We start from the raw sequence: 12,416 nt of genomic DNA, 5'->3' as shown, positions 1-12,416 counted from the left end.
TTGTTAAAAACCAATTAATTTTATTTACTTCCTAATAACCTTATCATTACATATAAAACAAAACTTTCTAAACCTAATCAGAGGAGCCTGGTAGAAAATGCTCATTTACAAGAAACGGGGTCCGATGAATTTAGATGGTTTTGCATCTAAACTCTTCATATTTTAACCATTATGGTAAAACTTTTGTTTCAGGACTAATTCTCACTATTAACTAATGACTTATTACCTGCCTGATATTAAGATATATTTATTTGTGCTTAAAGTACATATTCTGCATGATCTTATTCTACATCCTACCCAATACCAAAACCTTAACTACTAGCTTAATAACTGTTAATAAGCAGAAACTTTAGATAAAAGAAATAAAGTCTAACCGTTATTTCTTGTTTTCTGATTCCTGTGTGTTTTCCGTTTATTTTGCATTTTAAATCCCATTATGCACATATACTGATCTCCACTCTGCCTATTTTTGATATTTAAGTGTTTGACAAAGTGATGTATAATGATGTTTTAGGAGATATAAAAAATATTGTTTTGGTTGTGCATACAAATTGTTACTAATGCCACATAATGATCTGCCAGTACTTTTTTTAAGTTGAGAATTTATTTTTAAATATATTATTTATATACAATATAAAGATTAAAACTACTAAAATGTCGATAAAATCACCATGTTAAACTGTAAATTTATTTGGCACACAGATCAAGTTACCATCATGCCATTTGAAAGCCATTAATTAACACAATGTGAAAATGTGATTATTTATTAAATCAAGTACAACTTCTAATAATTGCAAGTTACCAAATTTTGCAAAGTAGTGCAACTTTTATTGAGAAACATAAACCTTTTTACTGGTATTGATACAAACTACTGAATGTTTGACGACACTGCTTCATAATATACACACTTTCAGTCTATATAAAAGATATAGGGACGGTTTTTATACGTCAGAGCTGAATGGTTTCAAATATTCACTATAAATTCACACCGTATTGAGCATGAATTTGACATTCCAGCTCCTTCCCCTTCTGCTTTAAAGAAAATCCCAATTTTTTCTCTCTCCCCAAGTTCATCTATTCATCCCTTGATCTGGCAGTCCATTTGTTCAACTGTCAGGCCAGCTGCATCTTCTTTTGACATTTTGAATTTGAGCTTATTAGTCGCGGTGAAGAAAATGATGATGCCACCATTATTGATCCTTTCTGGAGGTAAGACGGCTCAAAAAGAGAATATTTTCAATGAGCTTCTGCCTTCGGCTATCAGTCAGCCACTGAAAAACCGAAACACCGTGTTCTTCCTCTTGGGTTGAAGCTCTCTTGCCTCTCTGGAGTCTCTCAGCCACACAATCCCTGTCATGAAATACCTTTTTTCCCCTCCAATTCTCCTCGTTTCTCAGTTCATTGTTCCTTCATGCTTATCAAACCCAGAACATCTTTAGGCTGCGTTTGAATGATGTTGAGTGCCTGAAGTGGACTGGTGTTCAGCCACCAGAGAGATTTCACATCACACTGAGTATATATGTTTGGAAATGCAAATTTGCTTCAATTTATTACATAGTAGAGAAGTTCGTACTTCTAAGAACATAAATGCTTGAAATTGATCCAGAATGCGGCATAAAGATTGGAATTTAGAGAAAGGCAAAAAGAACACAAAATGTACTCCTGCTTATTAATGACTGTGTACAATTAAAAAATATATATTTCTTATTTTCATTTTATGTTATTTCATGGTTTAAATGTAACTTTAGTCTTGTAATTTTGGCTAGATTGTTTTTTTTTGTGGTTAAAAAAGTTGAATCAATAATTATACAGAAAATTTGCCTCAATTTTACTAATAAAAATATTAAGTTTTTGATCAAAAACACGATAACAAGTTTAATTATATAGAATCCTTGTAAAGATCATATTATATTTATCATTTATTTATATTTATTACACATCTGTCTGAAATACTAGGTTCTGATTGGGAAGTCATGACATTCCAAGATATGTTATTCTGAGATAGCAACCGCTAATTGACACTGGTTCATCCAAGAACTTCAAATCATCTTGACGCGGACAATTCGATATCGGTTCAGTAATAATCATAACCGGTTACTGTGTACTGACGTCATTTATCTCATATGCGCTATGTCGCCATAGCTTACTAGGCGAGCGAGGCGAACGTGAGTATTTACATTGCTCCAACTACTTAAATATGCAGAAACTGCTCACAATTTCACTGCGTGTGTTTGCTTTATTATTCTTTCACATTTACAGCAGAAGCCCCTATTTCACTGCGATTGAGAGAATGAAAGTACTCAATTTCTCTCTCTTTCTCTCTCTCACTCACTCACTGTGGGTCCATTTGACCTGCTGGCGTGACTTTTCCTCTCCTCTCTACTTTTTCACAGCGATACTTCTAGATATAGACACGAGCTGGTGTCTGCAGAGTATTCTCCACCGTGTCTATCATGGATCAGTTGTGAGCGCCGCTGCCACCTGCCGCTTATCAGTATTACTCATTTGTGTAGAGCGCTGCGCGCAAGAGCCAATCGCAACCGTTTTTGTTGAGGGTGTGACCAATCAAAGGGGAGTAAAAGAACTTGATAAACAAGGATCAGAAAGCGAGCTGGATATTTATATTCGTTTATATCAATGCTATAAATGCTCGTGTTATTTAATGGTACAGTTTATATACCTGACTGTTTGTATTAAATGACAAAATTGCATTACAAATAATATATAAATATATTTATACATTTTAATACAAGAATTCTGCTCTGAAGAAAATATAAAACTATGTATGGAAAGCACCGTCAATACACCGTGATGCACCGAGATATCGAATTGAACCAAATCGATGGCATGATAATCGTAACCGAACCGTGAGACCAGTATAGGTTCACAGCTCTAATTACAGCTCAGAACTATATGTTTTGTGTCTATTTTTATGTTTCGTACAAGTATCTAACCATCAGAATGGTTATTTTTGCTAAGTAAAGCCCTTCAGTTTTATGCAACTGCCTTTTATTTTGCACCAGGCTCCTGATAATACTGTCAGGATTTATTCTGTGATAACAACCTCATAGATGTACTTTATCTCTAACTTATTTTTTATAATTTTATATATCAGTCAGTACGATGTCTGTAAATTCTCAAGCAACAGTGTTAGGCACGTTCCTTTAAAAGAGTATGACAACAGCAGCATGTCCTCAACCCTATCTAATTTATTACTATTTAATAAATTATTTTGTTTATAATAAGTAATAAGTGTTTGCAGCTGAGAAAAATTAAGTTTTAGTTGCTTTGACATTGTGGCATCATCTCCTTTGGTAGCAGGGCTCACGTTATCACCTGTGTAGCCACTAATTTTGTGGCATGTGATGTTGAGAGGTGTTTCATATATAAAAGTTATAAAAGTTTACCGTACAATAAGTTTATACATTATAGGAAATAAAGGCAAGCAATCAGTCAATAAACGCAATGTACGTGGTTACATTAATTATCAACTTATCTTTGCACTCAGCCAAAACCTGTTACCTGAGAACAAGTAATATATTCAAAAGACCAAAGTCGGGGAATATTTCATTAGATATAGACAACAAGATGAATTAAATAGTGTTTAACAAATATAGTGAGATAAGATCCAGTGGTAGATTCTTAATGAACAGTCCGACAAGCACAGCTCTCATCTGGGTAAACGACTGCTTGGAGCTCAGACGTCCACAAACGCTGCAGCGCATGCCAGGGTGTGTATGTGTGGTCACGTGATGTGCATTTTCAGTGGTGTGCTGTAGACAGAAAGCTGTTCAAAAACGCTGGGGAAAACGCTAGTGTGGACGTGGGTCGTTTTCGTTCTAAATTGCTGTTTTAAAACTAAAACCTACTAGCCAATCATCACATTTTCACACCACATTCACAGACACTCTAATCATCATCACTGGTTGTTAATGTGTCCCACCCCAGCCCCAAACACACACACTCAAACCCCAGAGAAAGAAAAGTCCTATGGCTGAGATAGTCGCTTAAAGTGTTTTCAATTATAGTAACATGCATTTTATTGTCAGTAATGGTAACGGCATTGTAACAGGGGGAAAATAATTTAATTTGATTTCTCGTTACTGAAAAAAGTATCGGCGTTAATAATGACATTTATTTATAGCGCCATTTTGCCCATCACAGATGATGTTATCAAAATAGTGTGAAATAATCTTCCATTGTTTGTTGAAACTATACTTATTCTATACATATGAAATACTGGTGCAAAATCTAGCATTTCGAATCATAGTGGCAAAGTCTAAAGATTTAAAAGGACAGTATTTTGTAGCTGCAGTGGGATCGTTAAGTAGAGTCTTTTAATGTCATTAAATAACTCTCATTCTACATATGCCTGACAAGATGTTATGGTATATAAACTGCTGTTACACTATATGACATTTTACCATGCGCCTCCTACAAATCATGGTAAAAATATGTATTAAATATTTTAATTTAGTCATAAATTTCTGCTAAGTGTGGAGTGTTTTTCAGGCCTTAAGAAATAGAACCCACCTTTTGCATTTTCACTTCATTATACTGCTGAAATGACAGTCAATTATTCTGTTATTTATGGTGCGCAAAGTTTTAGTGTTAAAAGCAAATTTACTGCTGTAATTTAATGTTTGTGGTGCAGAAATTTCCATCTGCCAGCAAAATGATACTTGTGCCCTGTGTTGATCAAACCGGTTCCATATATTTAACGACCATTCTAGGCTTGTGTCCTGGCAGAGCAGGCACTCTCTAAATCTCTCTTGTCACACACGCGCACACGCACGTAAACATTCTGTCCTTCCCCAAGCTGAGTTAAGATTGCCTGGGGCTTCCTGCCAAATCTGCCTCCAGTATGACCCAAGAAAACCTAGATGTTGATCTCGGAGTCACTAACCACACCTGATACCGATGTTTCATTTACTATCTCTGTCTGCTTCCCCAGGGCTTCCTCAACGCTGTGTTCGAGAGGCTGAAGCAATTTCTCGAATGCTGTGAGTATTACATGCTTTTTCTTTTGTAATAGTGTAACAAAGTTTTGGGGATTTTATTCTGTAAAAAAAGTGTTGGTTCAGGTCTGGAGGAAACACTTTTAGTTTAGCTTAGTATAAATCATGTAATCGGATTAGACCATTAGCAAAATACTCAATAAAAAAAAAAATTATGATAATTTTATTAATTTAATGCTTAAAGCATTAAGTATGGCAGGATAGTTTCTTGATTATTACACTGTAATGAGAGTATACTGTAGTTCCTAGTCATATCAACCTAGAAAGTAGCAGCCTTAGTACATTATGTATCTACAGAAGACGCCAACTTATATATATATAATAAATACATACACACACACACACACACACACACACACACACACACACACACACACACACACACACACACACACACACACACACACACACACACACACACATACTGTATATGTGTGTGTATACATAGCATATACATACACATACATTTTTTTACATTTATTTTTCTATTTTTTTATTTTTTTACATTTAGGTTTTAATATGTGTATATTTATATACACATACATTTTTTTACATTAATTTTTTTTTTATTTATTTATTTTTTTGATGCTGATGGTCTAATTTGAAACAATTATTTGTGCTAAGCTAAAAGTGCTCCTGCTAAACATGGAGATTGACTGAATGGTTTTAAAAATGTTAAAACTCAAATGTTTAACTCTAGGCAACTTGTTAAACGAGCCTTTACATAAATAAATGAACTTTGTTACATGTAAACATGATGTAAGTGTTCATCTTATGACATAAATACAAGTAACATTAAATGCATATGCTTTTATATGAAGAGACTTAAAAATGAGGACAATATAAGTAATTCATGCAACAAAAACAATAATGTCACTAATATGACCATTACTAGTTATTTAAATTCAGTACATAAACAGAAATTTGTAGTGGATTTAATTAATTTTTAGTTTTCAAAGTAATGTGTATATTAGGGCTGCATAATATTGGGAAAAAACTGAGATTGCAATATTTTTATTCACTGCGATTATATATTGCGATTTAAATGCAATTTCTGCAGATGACTTGAATAGCTTGTAAAGAATTCTTAGTTTTAGATTGTTGGGATGATTCTGTATGAGAGCGTATCTGCATAAAATCATAAAAAATGACATGCAAAGTAAAATACATCAGAGAAAAGAGGCAAATAAACAATGATTTATGATTTTCTGGTGACTCAACCAGTATTCAGAAGCAGAAATTAAATAATAATAAGAATAAGAATATAATAAGAATAAGAATAACAATGTATTGTTTAATTTAAGTAAGTAATGTAGAATTAATCTTTGAGCTACAAACGTTTCATTTATTGTGCTCGAATTTCTTTAATTTGCTTCAAATTCTCATAGACAGGTCTTTAAAACACATGCAAGTTTAAAACTTTCATTCTAAAGTTAAAATATGAAATTACTCCAATATGTTGTTAACTGTAATGTCTGGTCAACCATAATCCTGACTACATTGCAGATCCCTGCGATGTGAGTATTGTGGACTTGGAAATTTTTATATCAATGCTGAAACAATATATTTTGCAGGCCTAGTGTATATACACTTAATTCAAAATATATTTATTTCATGTTTTCGAAAGAGGTCACTTGACACAGCCATAGTTAATGCATTCAGTGAAAGTGTTGAATAACAGGCGGTTTAGTACATTATGTATCTACAGAAGACGCCAGCTTAATTTAGTAAAATTATCTTTTTTTAAGCTAATGGTCAAATCTGAAACTATGATTTATGCTAAGCTAAATGTGCTCCCGCCAAACATGGAGATCTACTGAATGGTTTTAAAAATGTTAAAACTCATCTGTTTACCTAGATAACTAGGTAAAATGAGCCTTCAACATCAATAAATGAACATTTTTGTTACATGTAAACATGATGCAAGTGTTCATCTTTTGACATAAAAGCACCTGCATTTAATATGTTGCTTGTATTTATCTGAAGAGATTCAAAAATGGGGACAAAACAAGTAATCCATGCAACAAAAAACAACAACATGTAAATAATATGACTGTTAACTACTTATTTTAATTAATTCTTATTTATTTAATTCAAAACAACATTTTAGTTTATAAAAGTACTGTTTGCAGTCAGCCATTATTAATTCATTCTCTCAGTGAAAGTGTTGAATAACAGGCGGTTTTGGAGATAAAACAAGTAGTATTTGCCGTCATGTGATATCTGCCCTCATGAGAAAGGCGACTTCACAAAAGAAGAAATAAAAAGTTTTTTTTTTTTTTTTACATGACATCTCTCATGCGGATACAGGATTCAATTCTTTTCTCCAGTACTGCTCATTTCTTTTTGTAAAACTTTTTAATGAGGACAAATAACCAAGAACACCTTTTAAAATACTTTCCCCCCACAATGTACTCAGAGACGCTTTTCCAATTAAATTTGATTCCCAATTGGGAAATAAAGTCCTGTCGTATTGGATTTAGTGGCACCACCATTGTGGAGAAATGAACATTTGATTTTGCTTAGAGTTTTTAATCCTCAGCTTATCCAGAGTGAACAGCCACGTTTCCAGGTGACAAAGATCAGTTATATGGTTCTGAGAGAGAGTGTGAAAAAAATTCCAACAGATTTTCTGTTCATTTTTGAATGTCAATTTAAGCCATTGACCCATCTACGAGTTTTTTTATTATCACCAAATTCATAACGGGAAATGTTACAGGTTCATTATACTTCAATATTATCTTTTCTCCAGCTTAATCCAAAAAAATAGTATAAGTAAAAAGGAAAAGAACTTTTAGATATGTCTGATTGAGATCACAAGGTTAATTCTGACAGACTGCGGTTCTTTATTGCTTGAGTATAGAGTGCATAGTCAAAGGCCGAACTAATTTATTTTTGAAAGATCACCACTTCAAAGACTCCAACTAAATTTCTGCTGAAGCCAAAGACAATAATGCCATATCTGCATGCGTTCACCTGTAGACACTGCGCCCTGCTTTTCCTAGGCTCATGAGTTATATTTCATCAGATGAGACAGAAGCGAGCTGTTATCGGCTGGTGATATCACAGGCAATATGTTCTCCTGGCTGGGCCGCAGGTCAGCCTCCATTCGGCCTGTTGGTATTTCAGCGTGGATGAGAAGACTTAGCGTATGAGCAAACAGAATGTGAAATATCTACTCTGGGCCAGATAAGGTCCCCCAAATAATCCAGGCTTTTTGGGTTCTATTCATTTCTTTTTCTCTGTCTGCACTAAGAAATTGATGCCCAATCCCCTTGAAAGGTTACCCTGCTCTATCACACTGTATCACGCTGTCCTGAGTGTTGACTTGTAAGGATACGGATTAGTCTTTTGCCGTTTGGCTGCTGGGAAGAGCTGCCTTTTTTGGTTTTGTCATTTTTGGCAAGAGATTAACGCCATGTATGAAATGCGTTTAAAGACACAGTCCATTATTGAAATGATCATTTACTCTCTTGCGTGAAATTCCTCCCTCAAAGACTTGTTATCAACATGTTAAATGAGTAGTGGAATATACGGACAAATAACACATTTTATGAAATGCATCCTAAAATTTCAAACAGATTATTAAATAATGCTTAATCTTCTCAAAACGGCAGCCATCTGTTTTTGCAAATGAACTGTTTATTTGTTATAATAATTCTTATTAATACCAATTAGTGATGTGACACTTCATCGTGAGTCGGTTGAAAATCGATTCACATATGTGACTGAAATATTGAATGAATCGCGATGCATGTTTTGAACAAAGGGGGCGCTGTGTTTACAGATGCAAGCTCGCTTTACCTGCACAGCAGCGAGCAAGATGTGGGGTGGCAAAGTAAAATGACAACAGTGAAGTGCGCAAGACAAACTCAAACTGTGTGCAAATACTGCAAAAAGAAGTTTACTTGCACTAACAGAACACCTAATATGCACATAAACCGTCAGCACAGTGAAAAACCAATGTCTGTATGCAAAAAAAAAAAAATTATTAATAAGCCGAACCACGCGGACTGGATGATTTGCAGCTTTGATTATGAATTATCGCCCAGCCCTACTCTGAACTGTGTTTTCTGGTTAATTATAGTCCCAACCTGACATTGTAAATTCTGTGCAGTGACTATTGCAGATTAGCACATTGCGATATCGATCCTGAAACGATATATTGTGCAGCCCTATTGGACATAGAAGGCTGACTGCTATTTTTTTTTAAAGGTGAAAACCACACTCTGTGTTCGTTTTACACAATTTCTCTTACTGCTGAACATATTTTATGGAATTGTTCCACTTTTAATGACTGCAGAAGTTTTTTATAAGGTAAACTCACTTAAAGTTTTAGACTGTCATCATATATTAAAGAGCCCATATTATACATGAAATAGGGTCATATCTTGGTTGTAAGGGTCTCCAACAAAAGTCTAATATGCATGCAAGGTCAAAAAACACTTTCATGGTCTTATAATCTGCATTTATTTTTACCTAATTATTCCAGCGACTCCTGTATGAATCGTCCAGTGATTCATTTGTTCCCAAACCGCTCCTTAGCGCGAAGCTAATCTGCGCTGATTGACCCAATGACAGTCTGTCGCGATTGGTCAGAGAGTGAAATGCCCAATAGCTAATCAGCAATATAAAAGTAATCACAGTGCGTACACGCTCGATAGTGTAGGTGTGGTTTAGCTGCCAGTGGGTCAATGTAAATACAGTCGATGGACTTGAAAATTCAGATGACTAACTTTTTTATTGAGGCAAAACTCCAAAAACTGTCGAGGAGATCTCATAGCTTGTCTCACTCTGCTCTTTTCACAGACACAAACACACACACACACACACACATTGCCCTTGTCTGCGCACACACACACAAAAACACACACACACCTCCGGGCGACAACACGCGCGCGCACACACACAAACACACACACATACCTCCGGACGACAGCGCACGCACACACACACTACCCTCGTCCACGGAGCTCCGTAATCAAAGCAGCACGCGTCGCGTTTTTAACGTGACTTTGCACGCGATAAGAGAATATAGCCAGTTAACCTGATACAGTACACGCGGTTACAAGTAACAAATCACAACTAAATACATTTGCAAGCTAGAGTCAACGAGGCAACAACTTTAATCGCACGTACTTACATTTGAGAAATGGAGGAAGAAACTCATCCTGACGTCCATCAGTAAGTTACTCTTTACTGATCCTTCCTTTAACAAATGCAGATGAAGTGTTCTTTGTAGCATGTAGTTTGCAGAAGTTTCCAGTAGTTTCCAACTGCTTGGTTATAATGCTGAGGTTTCATCTTTGGATAGAGACTCGATAATATCCATCTGCAATGTGACTTCAATCGACCGGCATGTTTGTGTGTTTGTGTTTGTGGGTGTGTGTCTGGGTTTCTGCGTCAGAGGGCGGGGCCTCAGGTTTGAAATCTCCCGGGTTTGCGCGTGCACGTGAATAACTTGGTTTCATTCGTACGTCATGGCGAAACACCTAATGATTCGGTATCAAGGCGACTCGTTTGAAGCACTGTGAGTCGACTCTTTTATAGATGAATCAACCATTTTAAACACTGTACTCTTACAGATTTAAGCCTTAGCTGGATACTTCTCTTCACTTAGAGCTGTGTTATACACTACATGGAGGGGAATTTTCAAAAACCCAAAATATGGGCTTTTTAACATTAAACATCTTACCTAATATATTTTTTATTTATTTATTTGTTGTTTTTATTGCATTTGTTTTATTTGCCTTTAATGAACAATGCTTTTGCCATGAAAAAAAGAATATTATAATAATTATTATTGGAATATTAATATTACATATAAAAAGATATTATATGGTATGATATACTATATGATACGATATGAAACGATGTTGTTTCAAATCTAAACAAAAAAAATTAGAAGCTTTTATTTTGGCTTCCTTTTCCATTAAACAAATGTTGCTGATTATGTCTCAGGCTAATGATGTTTGAGGCTGCCAAGCCAATGACCATAACAATATCATAAAGTTAATACCGTGTACACTAAAGTCTTCTGAAGATGACTTTGTGTGAGGAACAGACGGGAAGTCTATATATTTCCAGTCAGATAATCTTCTGCTCCAGTGAGCGAATCATTTTAGTCAATGAGTTGTACTCGAGATTCAGATGAGTCTGATTTATAAACGCCTTTCAGACAGGTTTTAAAGTGTGATCCAATTTTCACGAATTTGTTATATTTTATTTTTGAGTAACAAATTTTGGAGTTCCAGATATTTCCTCATAGTTCACAGAGATCGGAAGTGCAATAAGAACACAAAGTGCTTTCAGGGCTCCATACTGTGACTGAGGCTTTTAATCATTTTAAAAGCCTATTGATACCAGATGTGCAGTCAGAGAGATGCAAATTCTCAACCATTGGACTTTTATTTCTAAAATGGCATGGTGTGAAGTCACAGAGTACCAGACATGGAAATTATGTAAGTGTATTTTGCAGTTAGTCAATAGTTTAACGTTAGCAAACTTTTTCAAATGTTTCTTTGAAGTATTTGACCGTACATGTAATGATTCGTTTAATCGAAGATACAACGAGTGATTCATTGAAGAATATTTGCAAAAACAGTTAACAATATAGATAAATTACAGGTATGCGTTTTAGTCATTTAATTTTAGTAAATTCAATTTAGTAATTGAGAGTTTAATTGCAAAAAAAAAAAAAAAAAAAAAAAGATTTCTGAACAATTCTAAGAATAGTGTTTTTTCCCAAATGAAATCTTCATTTTTTGTCATAGTCCTTATTAACCTGTCAGCCAACACTCCCTTCTGGGGATTTACACCTACCTAACTTTAAATAGTAACAGTTCTTGACTCCAGTGAGCTACAAACATAATTAGGTATTATTGAAAAGAAGACACGTTGAGCTTATTATTATTTGATAGTAATGTTTTTAAGTAATGAGAAAGAAATATTGTGTTCAATATTTGTTTTTCAGTATACAAACACAAGGAAACATCTATGTAACTACCTAGAAAAAATATGCCTTGAAAGCCAAGTGTCTCATGAGTATATATTTTAAATTTGATAAAGATAGCATAGAAAATAAGATTTCAGTAAAAAGTTTTCCAAGACTCTATCGGTGTCCTTCTTTTCCTCACCATCAGAGGCACTTTCTCCAAAATGACCCTCCCAAACTAAAACAGTTGCTGAATAATTTGATCTACATTCACAGTTTATGTATCTTTGGAAAGAAGCTACTTTGAGCTTTGCTATGGTCCATCTAGACAGTATCATACTAAAAAAAAATATGAAAAGTTATACATTATGAAGTAATGAGAAAAAAATTTGTACTGTTTAATATTTGTTTTCTCATGTACAGACACTGGAAAAATTTATATTTCAAATGTGTATATTTGGAAA

General features: G+C 34.6%; 1 protein-coding gene across 3 annotated transcripts in view; it reads left to right on the top strand.

Moving 5' to 3' along the window:
• ipo11 (importin 11) overlaps positions 1-12,416 on the top strand; it is a 327,032-nt gene that overhangs the window by 71,760 nt on the left and 242,856 nt on the right. For all 3 annotated transcript variants that reach the window (XM_005167156.6, NM_001159661.1, NM_001002302.1), the window contains one exon: positions 4,955-5,003. In XM_005167156.6, the coding sequence (XP_005167213.1) occupies positions 4,955-5,003 (49 nt within the window). The remainder of the gene's footprint in view (positions 1-4,954; positions 5,004-12,416) is intronic.

The sequence above is a fragment of the Danio rerio genome, chromosome 8 (genome assembly GCF_049306965.1).
Source record: "Danio rerio strain Tuebingen ecotype United States chromosome 8, GRCz12tu, whole genome shotgun sequence".
NCBI lineage: Eukaryota > Metazoa > Chordata > Actinopteri > Cypriniformes > Danionidae > Danio > Danio rerio.
Note: the sequence above shows the minus strand (reverse complement) of the source record. Positions and strands in the feature narration are given on the sequence as shown.